Genomic DNA, 22,179 nt, shown 5'->3' with positions numbered 1-22,179 from the left:
TAATTAATATTTAATTAAACTGCAATCTTTTATCTATTCCCAATTCTATTATACCGACTTCAGTTGTCAATATTGTCTGCATTTTATGGTTCAAAAAATATCAATAGCAAAATTGTTTACATGACACAAAATCTTTTTATCTTGCTTATATGACTGTGAAATTACCATTGTAGTGCGTTATGGATCAAATGGCATGGAAAAGTCCGAGGCTATGTCTGCAATGACGTCAATCTCCCAGACCATGGAAAATGCTTTGGCATTCCCTGTGTGGCAGCTGTGGCTCGATGCTTTTATTTAAAAAATGTTTTTTATTCAATATCGAGTGGAAATAACAACAGAATTACGAAACATGAAACATCTTGTAATTTTTGTAGAAAAGCAAATTAATGTGCATTTTAGTTGTCCTGGAATTTTTGTTTCACAAAAAGGCTGCATTTCAGGCTATTTCATCAAGTTCATGCGAACAGATAGATCATTTGCGTATTGTAGCAAAAACATCAAAATTCAATCGCAATTTATTGCAATTCCTCCTTAAAGGTAAAACGTTGTTGCAAAAATTTTGATGAGCCAGTAAAAAAACAAAAACAAACAAAAAACCCACCAGAGCCAAATAGAACTAGAAGTTTTAAAAAACTGGTAAAACTAGAGAGACCATGTCAAAAACATTCATATTTCCCAGACTATATTTTAAAATTAGTTCATAACACTAATAATTTGTTTTAAAAACTAAGAAATTCTCAGCTCACGTGTATTTGTTTGTTTATTATTACACTACTCACTCAAAGAAATTAAATCGGACTTAAGGTGGTACTACACCCCTTGATAAATTTTGTGACTAATTTTGCATTTTTCTCAAAAAATAACTACACACTGGTAACAAAAGTTATGTATATTATAGGGGCAAGGAATCCAATTACTTACAGAGATTTCAGTGATTCAAGACAAGCGGTTCATTATGTGTTAAGAAATCTAGGTACATTATAGCGGTACCTCTTTTCGCACATTGAAGTCAGAGTAATTATCTATCCTATCCTGTATCGTTTTATGGATAAAATTGACTCAAAATGTTATTGATGATATTATTGCTATCTTTAACATTAGTTTTGTCTTTTCAACGGGAAAAATCTGATGGAAAATAAAGTTTTTAGGGGTTAGCTATAATATTCAACAATAAATCCCATATTTTGGCATGCACTTATAGAAAATAAATAAATTATTGTCTTACTTTATAAATTATAAATACTGTAAATGACACATAACTAAAGTGAGGCCACTTTCTATCTTTTTATTTGATTCATAAAATTACATTCAACAAAATGATTGAAGACTGAGAAAACACACAATGCAGACTATTACAGAATGGAGTAGGTAAGATGCCATGTCCATAGCTTTGCAGGAGTTTCGGACTAACAATCAACACATTCAAAAAATACAGTTTAAAAGTGAAGATTGTAGTGAATGATCAGTCCTTTTATCATGTGCTTGCCACTATCTACTTTATAGTAAACTATACATTGCGAAATAATATAAAATCATTTTAAAATAAAATGTGCATGTAAGTTGAGTTTACATAGCGAATTAACTAACAACTGCAGTGTATTTCTTGATTTTAATAATAAGCATGGGTAAAAAGCAGTAAAGACAAAAATACAGAACAATTTGGAGTAATGAATTAAGAGTTGACAGGAGTTATAGGAGTTAATGCTTTTTGCTGTTTCAGTGTGCATGTTCTCAGCATTGATGGTTTGGTGAACTGTCATGTAACATGGATGTAAGCGTGATCCTAAAAATGCCTTTCACGGTGACCCAAACTATTTACAAGACCTCTTCTGCATTGAGGCTGGCCTTCCCTTTTAAAGGGAATTTTTATATTATCATAAATAACGTACCGCTTGTCTTGAGTCACTGAAATTCCAGTGTAGTAACTGGATTCCTACTCCTGTAATATACATAACTTTTGTTACCAGTGTGTTATTATTTGTTGAGAAAAATGTAAAATTTATCAAGGGGTGTAGTACCACCTTAAATAAGTCTATTTTGCGAAAACAGCATTAACCTTGTAAATCAGATGAGTGTCATTTCATTCAATGTTCGGGCAACAGAAAATTACTGATATCCAGAGGAGGGGCTTCTCCCTGTTGAAGGTATACAGGGATGTACTGCGGTTTTGGGGTACCTTTTCAGCGATTTTGGTATATCGATGGATGTGTTTTCAGTGGAGACCAATGGGCGCATTTTGGCAAGAGTGCCCTTAAAAGCGCCCAATTCGAGCAAATTTGGGTGCTTTTGTGTAATATTGTAAAACAAATTGTATTCTGATGGGTTGCAAAAAACAACAAAAAATAGGTAAATAAAGTCAGCATCCCAAAGTCTGCGTGGCACATCCCCGTACAAAAAATTTTCGAAGTAACCCCCTCCACACCCCTGCGATATCCCATTATAGTGAAAACACCTAGTACGTCCATGGTTAGCACCATAAGAACAAGAAAGAAGACAAAATCAAGAGTGTCAGATTCTGATCAGCCCTTTAAAAATTTGGAGTAATGTATGGAGTATACAAGTCTAGGTATTGAACACCAATATAGCAAAATTCTAACTTGCCCGATCTCTGCTTCACTTTCAGTTGACACTTTGATAAAGTTTATGAATAGATAATATAATAATATAAGATAATAATAATAATATAATAATGATAAGATGACCGTGGCCAGTTTCCCACGTGCTTAAATAGACAGCGTGACCCAGATATTAAGTTACCCTGCTTTATCAAAAATAATGCCAATCATATCTCTACTGTACGATTATCATATGACGACATAATAAGATACGGAACAGAAATTTCATTAAGTGAACATGACCTTTGTAATAATTATTACAATATTATTATATGATATGTCCATTATCTCAAACATCATGAACAAGTTAATGTTTGCATCATTATGGCAAGGATTTATGTGAACAGCATTTGAAATAAATGAGACCACAAATCTGCCGAATTAAACTAATTTCATATTTAACATCCATTTTGCATGACATTGCAAGATAAATACGGTGACAGTGCTGCGTCAGGACTTGATAAGTTTGTCAAATGTGTCAAAATTATGACGATTGCGACAGTTGGACCTGCATGCCAAGAGTTATTCCTGAAATGTGACACACCATTTTAGTCCCAGTCCAGACTTGTTTTGTTTGCATTTTACAATATGTTAAGAGAACAAAATGTATTTTTGAGGTTAAGGTCAATTTTGTGCCTATTTTTGCATTTTTCTCAAAAATTATATACCGTATAGCGTATTGTTGACAAGTATGTATATTATAGGGGCAAGGACTACAACTACTGTACTGGAAATTCAGCAAATCAAGGCAAGTAGTTATTGATTTATTGATCAAATATTGGGTTTCCCTCATTTTTGACAGTAACTCCACAACTGTTGTCTGTGCTGAAATAAAATTTCCAGTGCAGTAGTTGTAGTCCTTGCCCCTATAATATACATTATCTTATTTGTCACCAATGCGCTATAATTTTTGAGAAAAATGCAAAAATAGGCACAAAATTGGGCAGGGGTGTAATACCCCCTTAAACCAACATTATTTGAAACGCGATAGAGTATATCAACATGCAGAGAATTTTAAAGTATATCTTTACATCCAGTGGTCCTATATATAATAGTTCAGTCGCGGTTTAAAAAATAATGCTTTAAATTCACGGTTGAAAGAAGTCAATAGAACATTAACATTAACCAATTCCGCTGAAATGTTGTAAGTGTACATTGCCCCTTAGATGAACGCGAAAAGACAATGAAGCGAAAGACAACAATGGATGCCACAGAACAATATGACAGCATCAAACAAAGAAAACCTGTTTTGATAGTATGAATATCCTGCAAAAAAGTCAAAAACCTTTCTGATATAGGCTTATATCAACTATATAAATTTTACAAACCATGACAACGATTATCTTTAAAACCAACAACTATTGCACTTTTCGGTGATTCCGCGAAAACATTAGAGTATTAGAGTAGCTTATAAATGAAAGATAAGAATTACATTACAGTACCTTCTCGCGGGATAAATCAACAAAATAGTAAAATGAAGTATTAAAAAGTTTTTTAGTTCGACTCTCAAACAGTGTAACACAAATCGAAAAGGAAAACGAAAATTGTCCTTGTCGATTTATGTTACACTGAAAAAGGGGTCGATGTTTCAGCAAGAAGGAGCTCTTCAAAACATTGGAAAGAAATTGGAAGCTTCTTTTGATCTCGATTCATAATAGTGTCTCATTTTGTTTTTATGCACGGCTTTCGGCACGTAACCACCAGCATACCCGATATGTTAGCAGTAGCACATTATGCTATACCTTCACAATCGGACGTTCCGAATATTGGCTTAATCACTGAATGAATAAAAAACATGTGACTATCACGTCACGGTGGAAAGTGTCATTTGGCACGTTGATTTTTCTTATATGGTTTAGGGCTTAGCAATCATAAATTTTGCATCCATCCTTCCCAAAGTTGATTTTATAGATATTTAAAAAAATACAAATTCAGTTTTTAATCGGTCAATTAAAACACCGTATCAGCGTTATTTATATATTAATCATTGCACGGTAATCATGGTAATATGTGACCGTCCACGGCGAATGAGCCGTAAATTCCTCCCCGGTCAATTTTGTTTTAGTTCGTGTTTAAAAAATAAACATCATAAACTTAAAAATGGTATATCATTTGACTTCAAACGATATCCAGAAGCGAGGTTATGGGTTGTTAAACTTTGCTCCTTCAACAAAATTATAGCTGTTTACGTTTTTACATGTGTCTCTTTTTCCACATTGCTGGCAATATATATCAAACAGTCATAATTGGCGGTCATTTCAAATCATCCCCAAGTCAACAAGGTTTAAGAAAGTTCTCTCATTGTTAATTGTTGGTTATGCATACCTGTACAAAATACAATGCCTGGTAACCCACCTTGAACAGGATTTAGCAAAAGCAAACAAAGACCAGAGCTATTAAAAGTTCTATAGCCGGCCATCTAAGGTAGAAGCTTATTATCCACTTCAACAATATGATTATTGATTAGTTTTTGACTATCAAAATAAGACGGAAGTCGGGCCAGCTTAAGTTATCGATGAATACGACCTTCGTACACATTTTACACCGTAACACAGAATACAGTTTAGGGAATTTACGGCTCGTTTGTGCTGCCGGGTCACATATATCTATTGGTAGTAGTTTACACACTTTACAGTATTTAATAGGCCTACCCCGCGTAACAATCTGAATTTGAATTAAATTCAACTGGCTATAGACAATATGTAGCCTATGTATCACTTACTGACAATATCAATGAAATAGACTAAATCTTCAAAATTAATATGACTAAATATATTAAAGGTTCCTCCAGACTCAGACGCATAATTATCTAAATACGGTGTCCATACATGTAGGCTACATATTATCCGTACTGATAACCATGAAAACTTCAAAAGCTGCTTCCAAGATAGACATGATTCTATATAGTGAAAATCTCGAACATTTCCACGCGCTTACCTTCGTCCGAAGGAAACAGAAGCAGCCGAGGCAGACGCCATGATCGCAAGAGGCTAACTCAATGGAGAGTGACACAATGGCATCTTTCAGACTTTGTTAACAGATTCAACTAAGATTCAAAAAGAGCTCATACCTATTGACATAGTTCAGCGACCTCTATTTAATAATCTTAGCATACAATTTGACCTCAAGTAATGGAGTATGATATTTTCTACCCAACGTACTCAGAAACCATCGTTAGTGTACTCGCGAACTTGGGGTTAAGGAACTGTGTCGTTTGAGATCCGAGTGAATTAGGCTTACAAAGTACCATGTCATAACGTTGGTTAACGAAGCAGTACCTGAACCGTAACCACTGTTAAAACCTATCAACTCCCAGGGTTGATGATAAATTACCTTCTTTGTGAACCACCAGACTTTGTATGAACGATATAGGAAAGTGAAAAGGAACACAATTTTTAACAATCAACTTGACCTCATCAACCTATCATCAAAATACAGATCAACATGATCAAGGTCTTCTATTCTATATGTTCATAATCATATCTAATAATATAAGCGAAAAAAATTAGAAAGTCTAAAACAGACAAATACGATCAAGTAAAACTTGGACAGCACATTCAGTGACTTGTTCATTCGCAGGATCGTAAAAATCATCAAAATTCAGATCTGTTAGTGTCATAGATGTGCTAACATAGCCTGCTACAGTCTATTCAATTGGCTTAGATTAGGGCCTATTGGTTTTTTATTTGAAAAAATGAAAAATTGTGGTCGAAGTAGTCAAAGAAAAGTGTTAGCACAGCCTTAGACCTAACGTGATTTATACTTTTCAAATTCCAAAGCTCAATTTGAAACCTCATTTCTTTTCAATTTTGCCTCATTTTAGGCAGTTACTTGGGTCCACCAAAAGGGTTCGCGACCATTTCACGAATCGAGTGGGACGGTCTATTCTCAACTTATAGGGCATAGACCTATATCGAATTTAACACAAAAATCTCACAGAAATGGAAGACATGGGTCGTTTTCTGCTTAAATTACGTACCATGACCACGAACAAGATATTGAACATTCGTGTAAAGCAACAAATAACGTGTAAAAGTTGAATTATATGGGAAATAACGAAGCTTGAACATGCAGGCAAAAATAAGAAAAAATTCGTGTCACAATCAGAAAAAACTTTAGCTACAGTTAGCTTTTACAGAGTGTGGGACAGAGTGTAGGCCATCAATGATAATAAATGCATTTACAGTGTTTTAATCAGTGGGCCATGACCACCTTAGCCATTTACTATATGGTGTGACATGCAGGGTGCGTTTTTGCAAATGACCTCTTCCAATCAATGCGTATGTTGAGAACAATAGCCTTTGCTAGAAGATCCGGATCAAGGAAAAATTACATTACTGGCAAAGTTGCTGAATGCTGTCGCTCGTGCAAATGCTGGGGTGTGTAGAGTGCGATATTCCATTGTGTTGTGAGGGACAATTATAGTCTCTGTGTAGGAAACGTAAAGAGCTCAAAATAAACATTATTATCACTATAGGCCCCCTACATAACCGTTAAGTATTTGAAAACAAAGTTTTCAAATGTTTTATCTGATGGCGTTCAAAATTAAGCACCTTACTTTTTACTCAAAGAAACCAAATCTTACGATTGTGTTTGTCATTTTATCACATCAATCAGGAACAAAGTAAATAATATTATTTACCAAATACAGGGTGTATCAAAATGATTGGTGCAGTTTCCCGTGATTATGGACAAGACTACCACAACAAAATGCAACATAAGAGCTATCTTATTTGTAGATTAATGTTATGAAAGGTCATAAAACTATAAATCATGAGTATTTCAAGAGGATCTAATGTTAAATATTGAAGGACAGGATTGTAAATAAACAAAAAAAAATTGATGGGTACCAAACATTTTGATACAGCTTGTATTCCGTAGCCCACCCGCTTAATGCAAATTGAACGGGATGCTGTAATGCATAAGGAAACATAATTATAGAAAAAACAAACCCGCACATTTTTTCAGTTTTCCTGGGTGAAAGATACAGATGTACATGAATTATTATTATTTCAATACAATGTAATGGAATCAGATCAAACATACAATTATATTCAAAATACTAATCAACTTTTTAATTTTAAGTATATGTAAATATTAATGATCAATCTAATCCAACGTGCCCAATGAAACATAAAAAAATATAATTACTATTAAATGGTGTGTGGCAATCAAATCAATACTCTGGGCTAGAAACATATGAAGCGAGAAATTGTCCTTGTACTTCAATGATGAACACTTATATAGCTAGCTGTTAGATTTATTGATTATTACCCCACGATTTTATTACATCAATGGACTATTAATTATAACATAAAAGTCTTAATTATGTTGTTTTGTTTTCCTTGAATGCATTAAGCGTCCCTGAGATATATATGTTGCTACACTTTCACCTCCAATGTAAATATACACTTATTATCTGCTCACTGATAGGCCTAAGCATGATAAGTAATCCGTGCTGTTTAATTATAGAATTTTAATATTTGTCTAGAATTACGTTATGAGAAAGTACCAGCTGTGATTTTTCTGTTTTTACATGTACTTTGTACCGTATCACCCCATGCGTATGTGGTCAAGAGTAATAAGTATTATAATCATGAAGATAACAAACCATGGACATTCGTTACCATTGATGATAAATTAATATTTATATAATAATTTGTATTATTACATGTAATGCTAAATTTTTGATAATTATTATAACCTGTTGGTGTCACGAACTGTATTAATTAGCACGCTTGTTAGTGTTTATATGTTATTATCTTGAAAAAACATCGTCTTCCGATCACGACACAGTATACCCTTGTATTTACCCCCGGTGCACTACCACTCACGTAAGCTACCAAACATGCCGAATGGCTTGTACTAATCGCGTGATCACCATTGTGCTCATACATGGTTCAAAAGAATATACCCCTCCCCCCTTAAAATGACAAAATATTTCTTTGCGTAACTTGGCATACATTTGGTTGATTTGAAAAAATTACAAACCTGTGAATAGAGGAATCTTTTTTGCTACCCTCCCACTCTGCTTCTTTTTGAAAATCATTTTTGTTGGTTAAAAATTATCACATTTTCCAAAAATGATGCTTTCAAAAAAAGTTGCACTTTTCAACATCCTATACTGTAATGTACAAAAGCGTTCTCGATATCAACGTGATCAATGTTTTGATTGATTTAATTGTTAGTTTATTTTTTTAAATTTTATGTATCCGATTACTCGGTCACCCATGCAATCATCTTTCAGTATAAAACAATGATTCATTGACATGAATTTTGACATGAATGGGGTTTTCAGTCGGTGTTTCTAAAATGGTAAAATCACTATAGGAGTAGAAATAAGGCTTATGGTTTGATATGCTTATTTCTTTCGTTGGCTAGAAGAGATGAAAAATTTACTTGCAAATGGTAGACTAAAACAGTTGCAAAGACCTATAGCAACGGCTCTCTTGAATAAAGGCGTACATGACAAAGAAGAAATGGCCAACAGAGATTGAAGGTTGGAAGTCAGCATCCAGCCAATGAACTTCATGCAGCCAATCTTTTGTGGTCACATCATGAGTGTTACACCTTTATACAAGAAACCCATCGTTTTAAATCAAAATGCAAGATGCTTCATCAACCGACCCCGGGCAACCGACCCAATACAGGTAAATGTTCACCCTTTTGGTCAAATGCATGCGTGGAGAGCTCATTTCTCCGTCCTAGTGATTTTATGATTTTGAAATAACTGCTGATTAAAAACGTCAAAGAAAATCTCATTTTACGTCAAAATTAAGTTCAACAAATCTTTGTTTTGCACTGAATGATGGTTGCACGGGTGCCTGAAGGATCGGAGACAGAAAGGTGAAGGAAAAACCAAGAATTAAATCAACCTTTAACCTTCGAGAACGTTTTGTACATAATGTGGTAAAGTGCAACCTTTTCTGGAAGCATCATTTTTGAAAAATGTGATTATTTTTGACCAAAAATATTGTTTTTGCAAATGATTCCTCTATTCACAGCTTTTTTAATTGTTCAACAAAATGTATGTCAAGTTATGCAAAGAACTGTTTTGTAATTTTAGGGGGGGTTTCTTTTGAACCCTGTACTTTGCCTTTTGGGATCAAGCATAGTTTGTGAACAGACTCAAGTAAAAGCTTATGCGGTATTTGCTTGGCTTGTGAGCCAGAGTTTAAAGGTCTATCCAGTGATCCCACTCAGCAAAAGGTGTACAATTTTGATTGATTGATAAATTTCCAAAGAGTGAAGGATAAGTCACTAAAATTGTCATTGGGTATTTTGCTATGAATAATTTGATTAAAAACGAAGAAAACAGCAATTTAAAAAGTTGAAAAAGCCTCATTCAAATAAATGTAGTTAATTTCTCTTTCTGAGTAGCCTATAGAAATGACAGAATTAGCTGTGAGATTCATGTAAACTATGTCTCTTTTTGTCTTTAATACGCGGCTTTCAGCTTTAATAATAATAGCCACTAGCAGCAGACTTTGCTAGCACATCTATGACAATGACAAAGGTACCAAAATGTAAGTTTTTAAGTCATAATTAATTCAAACATAACTTTGGCAATACTCAATCGTTTTCGTTCGTTGAAACGGCAAAACATACCTTCTTTTCCTTGCAAATCGAATTAGCAGACATCAAAAACATTTCCACCACAAGAAGTAAAAAAAAAATTAATACCAATAGAAGAAGGCTATAATCTTAGCTAATCTTTAGTGTACACAAATCCCATCTCAGAATTAGGTACCAGCCCTATGGGCTGGCGAAAAGGTTTTTAGTTCGACTCTCAAACAGTGTAACACAAATCGAAAAGGAAAACGAAAATTTTCCTTGTCGATTTATGTTACCATGTTGGCATAATCACTGAATGAATAAAAAACATGTGACTATCACGTCACGGTGGAAAGTGTCATTTGGGACGTTGATTTTTCTTATATGGTTTAGGGCTTAGCAATCATAAATTTTGCATCCATCCTTCTCAAAGTTGATTTTATAGATATTTAAAAAATACAAATTCAGTTTTCAATCGGTCAATTAAAACGTATCTGCGTTATTTATATATTAATCATTGCACGGTAATCATGGTAATATATCTATTGGTAGTAGTTTACACACTTTACAGTATTTAATAGGCCTACCCCGCGTAACAATTCAACTGGCTATAGACAATATGTAGCCTATGTATCACTTACTGACAATGTCAATTAAATAGACTAAATCTTCAAAATTAATATGACTAAATATAAGAAAAGGTTCCTCCAGACCCAGACGCATAATTATCTAAATACGGTGTCCATACATGTAGGCTACATATTATCCGTACTGCTATAACCATGAAAACTACAAAAGCTGCTTCCAAGATAGACATGATTCTATATAGTGAAAATCTCGAACATTTCCACGCGCTTACCTTCGTCCGAAGGAAACAGAAGCAGCCGAGGCAGACGCCATGATTGCAAGAGGCTAACTCAATGGAGAGTGACACAATGGCATCTTTCAGACTTTGTTAACAGATTCAACTAAGATTCAAAAAGAGCTCATACCTATTGACATAGTTCAGCGACCTCTATTTAATAATCTTAGCATACAATTTGATATACTGAAAACTACATAAGCTGCTTCCAAAATAGACATGATTTAGTGAAAATGTCGAACATTGTCACGCGCTTACCTTCGTCCAAAGGAGACAGAAGCAGCCGAGGCAGACGCCATGATCGCAAGAGGCTAACTCAATGGACGGTGACACAATGGCATCTTGATTTTGTTATCAGAATCAACTAAGAGTCCAAATGAGCTCATTCCTATTGCCATAGTTCAGCGACCTCTATTTAATAATCTTAGCATTCAATTTGACCTCAAGTAATGGAGTATGATATTTTCTACCCAACATACTCAGAAACCATCGTTAGTGTACTCGCAAATTTGGGGTTAAGGAACTGTGTCGTTTGAGATCCGAGTGAATTAGGCTTACAAAGTACCATGTCATAACGTTGGTTAACGAAGCAGTACCTGAACCGTAACCACTGTTAAAACCTATCAACTCCCAGGGTTGATGATAAATTACCTTCTTTGTGAACCACCAGACTTTGTATGAACGATATAGGAAAGTGAAAAGGAACACAATTTTTAACAATCAACTTGACCTTATCAACCTATCATCAAAATACAGATCAACATGATCAAGGTCTTCTATTCTATATGTTCATAATCATATCTAATAATATAAGAGAAAAAAAAATTAGAAAGTCTAAAACAGACAAATAATTCAGTGACTTGTTCATTCGCAGGATCGTAAAAATCATCAAAATTCAGATCTGTTAGTGTCATAGATGTGCTAACGTAGCCTGCTACTGTCTATTCAATTGGCTTAGATTATTGGTTTTTTATTTGAAAAAATAAAAAATTGTGGTCGAAGTAATCAAAGAAAAGTGTTAGCACAGCCTTAGACCTAACGTGACTTATACTTTTCAAATTCCAAAGCTCAATTTGAAACCTCATTTCTTTTCAAATTTGACTCATTTTAGGCAGTTACTTGGGTCCACCAAAAGGGTTCGCGACCATTTCACGAATCGAGTGGGACGGTCTATTCTCAACTTAGGGCATAGACCCTATATCGAATTTAACACAAAAATCTCACAGAAATGGAAGACATGGGTCGTTTTCTGCTTAAATTACGTACCATGACCACGAACAAGATATTGAACATTCGTGTAAAGCAACAAATAACGTGTAAAAGTTGAATTATATGGGAAATAACGAAGCTTGAACCAGACATGCAGGCAAAATAAGAAAAAAATCGTGTCATGACCACCTTAGCCATTTACTATATGGTGTGACATGCAGGGTGCGTTTTTGCAAATGACCTCTTCCAATCAATGCGTGTGTTGAGAACAATAGCATTTGCTTATAAAAGATCCGGATCAAGGAAAAATTACATTACTGACAAAGTTGCTGAATGCTGTCGCTCGTGCAAATGCTGGGGTGTGTAGAGTGCACTATTTCATTGTGTTGTGAGGGACAATTATAGTCTCTGTGTAGGAAACGTAAAGAGCTCAAAATAAACATTATTATCACTATAGGCCCCCTACATAACCGTTAAGAATTTGAAAACAAAGTTTTAAAATGTTTTATCTGATGGCGTTCAAAATTAAGCACCTTACTTTTTACTCAAAGAAACCAAATCTTACGATTGTGTTTGTCATTTTATCACATCAATCAGGAACAAAGTAAATAATATTATTTACCAAATACAGTGTGTATCAAAATGATTGGTACAGTTTCCAGTGATTATGGACAAGGCTACCACAACAAAATGCAACATAAGAGCTATCTTATTTGTAGATTAATGTTATGAAAGGTCATAAAACTATAAATCATGAGTATTTCAAGAGGATCTAATGTTAAATATTGAAGGACAGGTTTGTAAATAAACACAAAAAATTGATGGGTACCAAATATTTTGATACAGCCTGTATTCCGTAGCCCACCCGCTTAATGCAAATTGAACGGGATGCTGTAATGCATAAGGAAACATAATTATAGAAAAACAAACCCGCACATTTTTTCAGTTTTCCTGGGTGAAAGATACAGATGTACATGAATTATTATTATTTCAATACAATGTAATGGAATCAGATCAAACATATAATTATATTCAAAATACTAATCAACTTTTTAATTTTAAATATATGTAAATATTAATGATCAATCTAATCCAACGTGCCCAATGAAACATATAAAAAATATAATTAATATTAAGGGGGTACTACACCCCTGGCCAATTTTGTGCCTATTTTTGCATTTTTCTCAAAAATTATAGCGCATTGGTGACAAGTAAGATATGTATATCATAGGGGCAAGGACTACAACTACTGCACTGAAAATTCAGCAACTCAGGGCAAGTAGTTATTGATTTATTGATCAAATATTGGTTTTCCCTCATTTTTGACTGTAACTCCACAACTGTTGTCTGTGCTAAAATAAAATTTCCAATGCAGTAGTTGTAGCCCTTGCCCCTATAATATACATATCTTACTTGTCACCAATGCGCTATAATTTTTGAGAAAAATGCAAAAATAGGCATAAAATTTGGCAGGGGTGTAGTACCCCCTTAAATGGTGTGTGGCAATCAAATCAATACTCTGGGCTAGAAACATCTGAAGCGAGAAATTGTCCTTGTAATTCAATGATGAACACTTATATAGCTAGCTGTTAGATTTATTGATTATTACCCCCACGATTTTATTACATCAATGGACTATTAATTATAACATAAAAGTCTTAATTATTTTGTTTTGTTTTCCTTGAATGCATTGAGCGTCCATGAGAGATATTGCTACACTTTCACCTCCAATGTAAATATACACTTATTATCTGTTCACTGATAGGCCTAAGCATGATAAGTAATCTGTGCTGTTTAATTATAGAATTTTAATATTTGTCTAGAATTACGTTATGAGAAAGTACCAGCTGTGATTTTTGCTGTTTTTTACATGTACTTTGTACCGTATCACCCCATGCGTATGTGGTCAAGAGTAATAATTATTATAATCATGATAATAACAAACCATGGACATTACGTTACCATTTATAATGTTAAATTAATATTTATATAATAATTTGTATTATTAAATTAATGTTAAAATTTACGAGTATTTGTAACCAGTTGGTGTCACAAACTGTATTAGCGCGTCATGTTTTATTATCTTGAAAAATTGTCATCTTCCCATCACGACACAGTATACCCTTGTATTAACCCCGGTGTACTACCACTCACATAAGCCACCAAATGGCTTTAGAACTAATCGTGTGCTCACCATTACGCTCATAGTTCGGGAGCATGCATAGTTTGTGAACAGACTCAAGTAAAACAAAGTACCTGTATGGAATACAGAGTTATAACGGCTATTCAGTGATCCCACATAGCAAATGTGGCTATTTTTAATAGTTGATAAATTTCCTAAGAGTGAAGGTTAAGTAATTAAAATTGTCATTAGATATTTTTGAAATGAAAATTTGGCAAAACCCCCAAATATTTTTGAAATGAAAATTTGGCAAAACCCCCAAAACGAGGAAAACAGCAGTTGAAAAAGTTGAAGCCTCAAACGTTGACCTTAAATTGCGGGGTATGAGTTTTTGTACACAAGATATTGAGAGATCATCATATATCATATCTTTTAAAGGTTTAAGAACAGGGTATTGTCATCCTTTTTTAGAGGCCAGATACGTTGAATTGCGATATAAAACGTCATATTAGCAAACACAAAACGTTTTCGACATCATTCGCAAAAGGTTATAAAGGGTTGACAAAAAACCGTTTAACCATCGGATTATATAAAGGATAGGGTATTAAACGTTTTCATCAAATTAAGCAACATTTTTTGATAACCTACTGCAAATAAACTCAACCCAGAAAGTATCGAAACGATTATAGATGGTCAGATATATCGGGAACTGAAATATATAGCAAAAACTTATTTAATGTATATAAGCGCAGCTTTCTCCTGCGCATTTTGATACCTTTTTTGAATAGGAGCTAAGTTCAACTTTCAAAATCCGACTTGAAGCCACTCAAGCACCCATAACATGATGCAGTCATGTCTACAGTAGAATTCATTTCGACCTTTGCAGGACTTAACCCCATTAAAAGCTATTAAACCAAGATAACACTCATTGAAACAGCTCAACTGATTAAATCGGATCTTCTCTGGTTGTGCACAAGTGACTGTTTTCATGTGCGATATCGCAATAAAGCTGGTATTCATAGCTTCAAGCTGCTTCAGTTGGGTAACCGATTATAAAGGAAACGAAAGGAAACAATGTTATGTGTGGCTTTGTTCACGAAATCAGACAATGTCGTGCTTTTTGTAAACCAGCATTCTTGAAAATGAGCAACATAATGATTTTTGACTTAACACGGTTTAGAAATAATTTCTTCATATTTTTGGTGTTATCTGTCGTTTACATATCCTTCCTAAAACACCAAAGTACGAGTATTTCCAAACATCTAAATTTGCTAAAAATTTAGGACATGTTACAAAACTATATTGTCTAGAATTTTAGAAGAGTACTTTTAATATTGGCCGGTTATTTTTCACACAGCGACGTTAACTAGGCAATGTACTATTACCTATAACATTAACTAAAACACCAAAGTACGAATATTTCCAAACATCTAAATTAGCTAAAAATTTAGGACATGTTAAAAACTATATTTTCTTGAACTTTAGAAGAGTACTTTTAATATTGGCCGGTTATTTTTCACACAGCGACGTTAACTAGTCATATCCCCATACTGTTAACGTTGGGCTATTTGTAAAGGTCACGCGTCAATGGGAAAGAGCACTGTGTATTGTGTATAGGAAAACGGACAGTAACTGCAGTATGACTCGACCAAATGATATCGTAGAGCAACAAACGAGGTATCAAAATGCGCAGGAGAAAGCTGCGCTTTATATACATTAAATAAGTTTTTGCTATATATTTCAGTTCCCGATATATCTGACCATCTATAATCGTTTCGATACTTTCTGGGTTGAGTTTATAATATAATATTATTTTTAACAGTGTTGGCAAGATATTTGGCAAAAAATATTTGCGAAAAATAGTTTATAATAATACTTTGAAAACATTTTTAAAATATTGTTACATTGTGTTTTCATACAAATCGTTCTAACACGTTTTCATGACCTTTATAACCCGACATTTAATGTTATCAAAACGTTTTTACCTAAACCAAAACCCAAAATATAACTTATTTATAAAACGTTTGTAAAACGTGTTTGTGTTTGCTAGGATAATGCAAGTATTCTGTTCAAAAACAAAAATGATCTTCCAGTGACCTTCGGATAGTTTCCTCAGCAGAACGCGTTATCTTGACAATTGGGTATGTTACTTAAATTCAAAAGTGTACACCTTAATACCATTCACGTGAATCACAGAAATATTTTTAGAAGGTCATTATAAGGAAACATTAGGATAACCAATTTTAAATTATGCTTCGTATTAAATATGATGCAAAAAATGAAAAATATGTGGTAAATTAAATTACATAAGCAAATTAGTGTATTATAAAATGTGTTACATATGGCGGAGTATAATACCACTTGGGTGAATCAATTGTATTTTCAATTGCACCATACGGAGAAAAGCACCATATGCGTGAGTCAAAGTAAATATCATGTTATTTTTTTTTAATTCAGTATTTTTCGGTTTCCATGTAATATTGAAAAGAAACCAGACACATTAACATTTTTGTGACATTCAACATGTTCAACTGTCGGGAGGAAATTATATGCACAAAATGTGATGCTGGTATTTTCAAACACAGTATATACGACGCTACAGAACCTTTTTTTGGTTCTACAAAGAACCCAATTGAAACCCAATGGGGTTCTTTGTAGAACCAAAAAAAGGTTCTGTAGCCAAGAAAAGGGTTCTTTGTAGAACCTTAAGCTTGAAGAACCTTTAAGGAATCTTAAAGAAAGAACCCTCAAAGGGTTCTTAGTAGAACAGAAAAAAAGGTTTTTTATCCAAGAAAATGATTTTTTAGTACCAAAAAGGGTTATATATAACACTACGTTTTACTTTTCTTAACTTTGTGATGAGTCCCTGAATGAATGAATTAGAACGTCCCCAGGCCTATTTAAATCTTTAAGGTTCTTTATAGAACTTTTTAAGGTTCTTTTTAGAACCTTATTACTGCTTAGGGTTCTACATACAGGACAAAAAAGGTTCTAAGTAGCACCTTTTTTTTCTGAGAGTGCACCCAATCTCACCACAAGTAAAATTGCAATAAGACGACAACGAAAACCCCAAACAAACCAAAAAATTCATTGCAATTCTATTGCGGATATAATAAGATGACGACGAAAAACCCAAACTGACCCACCTCCTCCCCCATATACAAAAAAATGCAACTCTATTGCGATTACATTACATCCAGGGACGGAAACGACCATCTGACACCTTCCATTGGTTACGTATACCTATAGGTCAAATTTTTAACTTACCCATAGAAAAGTTAAGCAGCAATTTGCAATATCTTGTGGTTAATGTAAGTCATAAAAAGTTTGGCTTGTGTCAATTTTCGATTTCTAATTAATTATTATTCACATGCATTTGTGTAAGAACCTCCTTTTATACATCATCGTTTAAAATGTGCATATGAAATCATCAAACAAGGTATAGGGCTATTGTAAATCGGCACGGTTTCACCATAAAAAAAACTCATTTTGTCCGTGTCAAATGGCCCCGGCAAACCCGGCCGGCAAATGGCGGAGTCTGCTTCTTGCCCCGGGCTTCTTGCCGACCTTGTAAGGGCATATTCAGGACCGGGTTTCCACAAGAATAGACGGGCCCGGCTCCAGGGGCCCAAATTTGGCGCCGGGGCTACATGGTCATATTTAGCACCAATATGTGGAAGGAATATAAAGTTTGCCTTTGTAAGTTTCGTTGGTTTCGCAATTAAAGTGTTTCCAAATTCCAAGAACTTTGCGTAAGTTAATATCATTCATTCTGTTAACACTAGAGGTAGTGTAAATGGCGATCTATATGTTCCAAAGTGCAATACAAATTATAGTAAAAGCTCTTTCCAATACAAAGGTAGCGTATTATGGAATGTTATTTCGAAAGATATTCGTCAAGTCAACTCACTAATGCAATTCAAAAAGAAACTCAAAGAAGACCTGAAATTGTAGCACAACTAATTCTGCAGCTCATACATGTCATATGTTTTAAATACTTCGTGTAGCTTTTGAATTATTTTTAATTACAAAAACTTGGTTTTCATGCTGTATAATATTTATATAAGGTATTTTAATGCTGTGTAATATTTATGTAAGCTCAATTTTTATGGTTTTTAATAATGTATAATCTACGTGTATTTAATGCTTTTATATGTTTGTCTCAGGGCCCTACTGAAAATCAACATTGTAATATTTGTTGAGTAGGTTACCCTGTTTAAATATGGTTAATAAATAAATAAAATAAATAAACCCCATTTTTACAACATCGATTAAAATGCTCATATAGGAGTATGAACTGGGGTATTTTGCAGTGATTGGATCGAAGGTGTGTCGACATAAAAACGCATTTTTCCGCGATATCCAATGTACATGTATATTATGTAGGACATCTTTGACATCGATGCTCATTTCTTACCTTACCTCACGAGGCTACATTTTACCATTATTAACAATCTTCAAGAATACCCATTTCCTATTGTCAAATTTACCTTGGTAGAATATATATATTTGATCCCATCTGTGTTGTAAATGCATCCCATGCAATTCTTCCATTGGTGACACTATCTCTACCAGAACTCTTCCTTGGTCGCGTAAACATCCTTTGCACACTTTCATATCCTTTCACAAATTCCGTTGCACTGATTTTGCCATCTCGATTTTTGTCCAGTTCCTGGAAGACATCGTCCAGTTCTTGAGGTTCCAAATCCAAATCTGCGCATAGGTTTTCAAGGTCTTCGGGTTCTATGAAGCCACTACGATTCAAATCGCAGGCATTAAAAAGCTGTTGAACCCTCGCCTCATCCATTTGGTGTCAGCAGGTTTAACCGTTTTCCATATGAACAGATAAAAATATTCCTTAAATTTGTTTATATCCACAAAAGCTTATGATAAAGATAATCCAAATATTGCTTTGTGAATATTAATCCTCTTAGCCGATATTTGTGTTATGCTTGTAATGAATTGATATGATATTTCCAACGCTGATGAAAGAGATAAATTTATCGCAATTCATTTTTGGTTTTTCCAGATATAGCATACGTGGAACTGGTGCCGGATGGCTATTGTAAAAGCCCCACTTGCCGCAGTTGTCAAACCGCCCTTACTTTAGTTGGTATCAAAGTGTTTCTAGAATATAAGCTGCATAATGTAAATTAATATGGAAAGTAAATGGGAAATGTACTAAGAATGAATTATTCCTTATGTAGTGTAACTGATCATATGACTTGCTGCCGAATTTCACCAAAATAAATCATTTGGATAGAGGTTTGATTGATACACTGTAACTTAAATTTGTCTAAAATCATGTAATTTTTTAATTGATCAAAAACACTGACGCACAGGTGGCCCGACGAATAACGTCATTATATTACTTAGTTGTAAAAATGGGATCCACTGAAAATAGTTGGACGCATAACATTACATTACACTATAGTATGAGTATATTTGCATGTAAATGATCGTGTATAATCTTTTTAAAATGTATTTTTTCACACTGTCAACGCTGTTTTTATGTTCAATTGCAATTAGTCCATGCCGAATTGGCGAATTGCTTATTTCAGTTTAAGTATATCGTCAACGGGTGTACCGTTGGCATGCAAGGGTAACTCCGGCATTTGGCATATCAATTTTTCAAACTCCATATTATAGATCCATCCGAAATATATTTCCTTTCAAGCAAAACTCTTTCCAAGAAAATAAATTTCTGATAAATTTATATACACAGTGGAACTTGTAAAATTGGACTTGCCAAAAGCTGGCAAAGCTACAGGTACTTTCGAACATTATTGGTTTTGTGATATTCTGGTCTTTTTCTCCTTATCTTTTAAAGTCCCATTCAGTGATCACAGCGGAAGTGTAAAAACGTTATAATTGTTTATAAATTGCTTAAAAGTGAAGGATAAGGCACTCAAATTGTCATTTGGTATTTTTGACAAAGAAAACGGCAGAATTGACAAAGATGAAGAACCATTCAAATACAGCTAATTTATATACGGTCAGTATATAAATTACAGATTCATGTAAATGCCTTATTTTTGTCTTAAATGCACAGTTTTCGGCTGAGCCATTAGAAAGCTATGGTAGCCCCGGGGATGTTAACACATCTTTGACAATGACAAAGGTACCAAAATCTGAATTTTGATGAATTTTACGATCATCCGGATGAGCAAATCACTGAATGGGCCTTTAGGTCAGTTAATAACTGCGCCTGTAAAAGTCTAAGCTGTTAATATCCACACAATTCTTTATTATTCTAGCCAATTGATTATTATTCATACATGTTTGCTTGTTTTTAAAGATTTAAAAGAATAAAATGTCCGTATAAATATTCAGATTTCAATGTTTCTCTTTCGTCTGCTAAACACCCACACCAAATTTTATCTATTTTTATGAATATTCAAATAGAATATAACAAGCGATTATATTACGCTTGGCAGCTGCAACAGCTGTTCGTACTCAACTAATTTGCATATGGGATGATCAGAAGTACTGATTTTTATATACCAGTGTGTATATTTTTAAGGCTCAGTTTAACATGTGCGAGCCAAATATTTGTTGCTGTCAAACACTGTTTGGCATTTGTATCTATCGATATTAATTTTATTGTTGACAATTAAAGAAATTCATCTGTTTTGTATTATTTTGTCTATTTTCACATTTTTATTGTTACAAAATTAATTAACTATAATTCTTCTATAGTGGTATTGAAAAGATTTGACATAATTTTTAATATGGCCGTACACCACGAATGAGCAAAGTCGGCAAATTGTATTCCGAGTTATAGTGTAAATTGTGCATGAAGGTTGTATTCATAGGTACCTCAATTTGGTGCGACATGTATCTCATTTTGATAGCGCCAGTCAAACACCTTTTAAACAAATCAATTGCTGAATGAAGAGGATAAGTTTCTACATATGCCTATAGAATTCTTAAATATCTCTAGTCTTTGTTTGCTTTGGCTAAATCCTGTTCAAGTGGTGGGTTACAAAGCATTGTATTTTGTCTAGGTATGTATAACCAACAATTAACAATGAGAGGACATCCTGAATCTCGTTTATTTGGGGATGATTTGAAATAACCTCCAATTATGACTGTTTGATATTTATTACCAGCAATGTTGAAAAAGAGACACGTGTAGAACCGAAAAAAGGTACCATTTTGTTGAAGGAGCAGAGTCCATTTTATGGCAAATGATTAAAATTGATATTTTTGATATATAACAGCCCTCGAAGTAAACTTTATAAATCTAATGATAAAAGGTACCATTTTGTTGAAGGAGCAGAGTCCATTTTATGGCAAATGATTAAAAATTGATGTTTTTGATATATAACAGCCCTCGAAGTAAACTTTATAAATATAATTCAGTGTATGTAGCTGGGATGAAAAGCCGACGATCAAAATGACCTTTCGTATTGTTTTTTGTGTGTTTTTTTATGAGTGTGTGTTTTTTTTGTATGTGTTTCTTCTTTGCTTGTTTGTTTGTTAGTTGTTTTTTGGTGTTTTGGGGGGGGGGGAAATCCATTTTTGTGTGTGATATCTACTGGAAAATGTCATAAAAAAGAGGATGCTAGGATCACAAAATACTCCTTTAACTATTATAAACTGACAAACATTGTCATGCACTTTTTCTTTACACAGTAAAAAATATTTTAAACAACTGTTTAAAAATTTTAAACAACACTGTTTACGCCGGTCACTCTAACAACTTCTGTTCAAAGTTTAAACAACCTTGGGTTGTTTAAACTTTAAACATCCAATTGTTTAAAATTTTAAACAATTTTTTAAACAACAGTTTTTAAACATCTGGGTTGTTTAAC

General features: G+C 33.8%; 1 protein-coding gene across 4 annotated transcripts in view; it reads right to left on the bottom strand.

Annotated features, from left to right (window-relative positions):
* Positions 1-19,433, bottom strand: part of LOC140166580 (ras and EF-hand domain-containing protein homolog) — a 60,960-nt gene extending 41,527 nt beyond the window's left edge. Inside the window, exon 1 of one of the 4 annotated variants that reach the window (XM_072190075.1) lies at positions 18,853-19,433. In XM_072190075.1, the coding sequence (XP_072046176.1) occupies positions 18,853-19,169 (317 nt within the window). In that variant the 5' untranslated portion in view covers positions 19,170-19,433. Of the gene's footprint in view, positions 1-5,552; positions 5,655-11,289; positions 11,358-18,852 lie in introns of those variants that run through there. The other 3 variants (XM_072190076.1, XM_072190078.1, XM_072190077.1) reach the window with 3 other exon arrangements.
* Positions 19,434-22,179: the final 2,746 nt, after the last annotated feature.

The sequence above is a fragment of the Amphiura filiformis genome, chromosome 12 (genome assembly GCF_039555335.1).
Source record: "Amphiura filiformis chromosome 12, Afil_fr2py, whole genome shotgun sequence".
Taxonomy (NCBI): Eukaryota; Metazoa; Echinodermata; class Ophiuroidea; order Amphilepidida; family Amphiuridae; genus Amphiura; species Amphiura filiformis.
The sequence above is the reverse complement of the archived record's forward strand: the minus strand, read 5'-3'. Positions and strand labels throughout refer to the sequence as shown.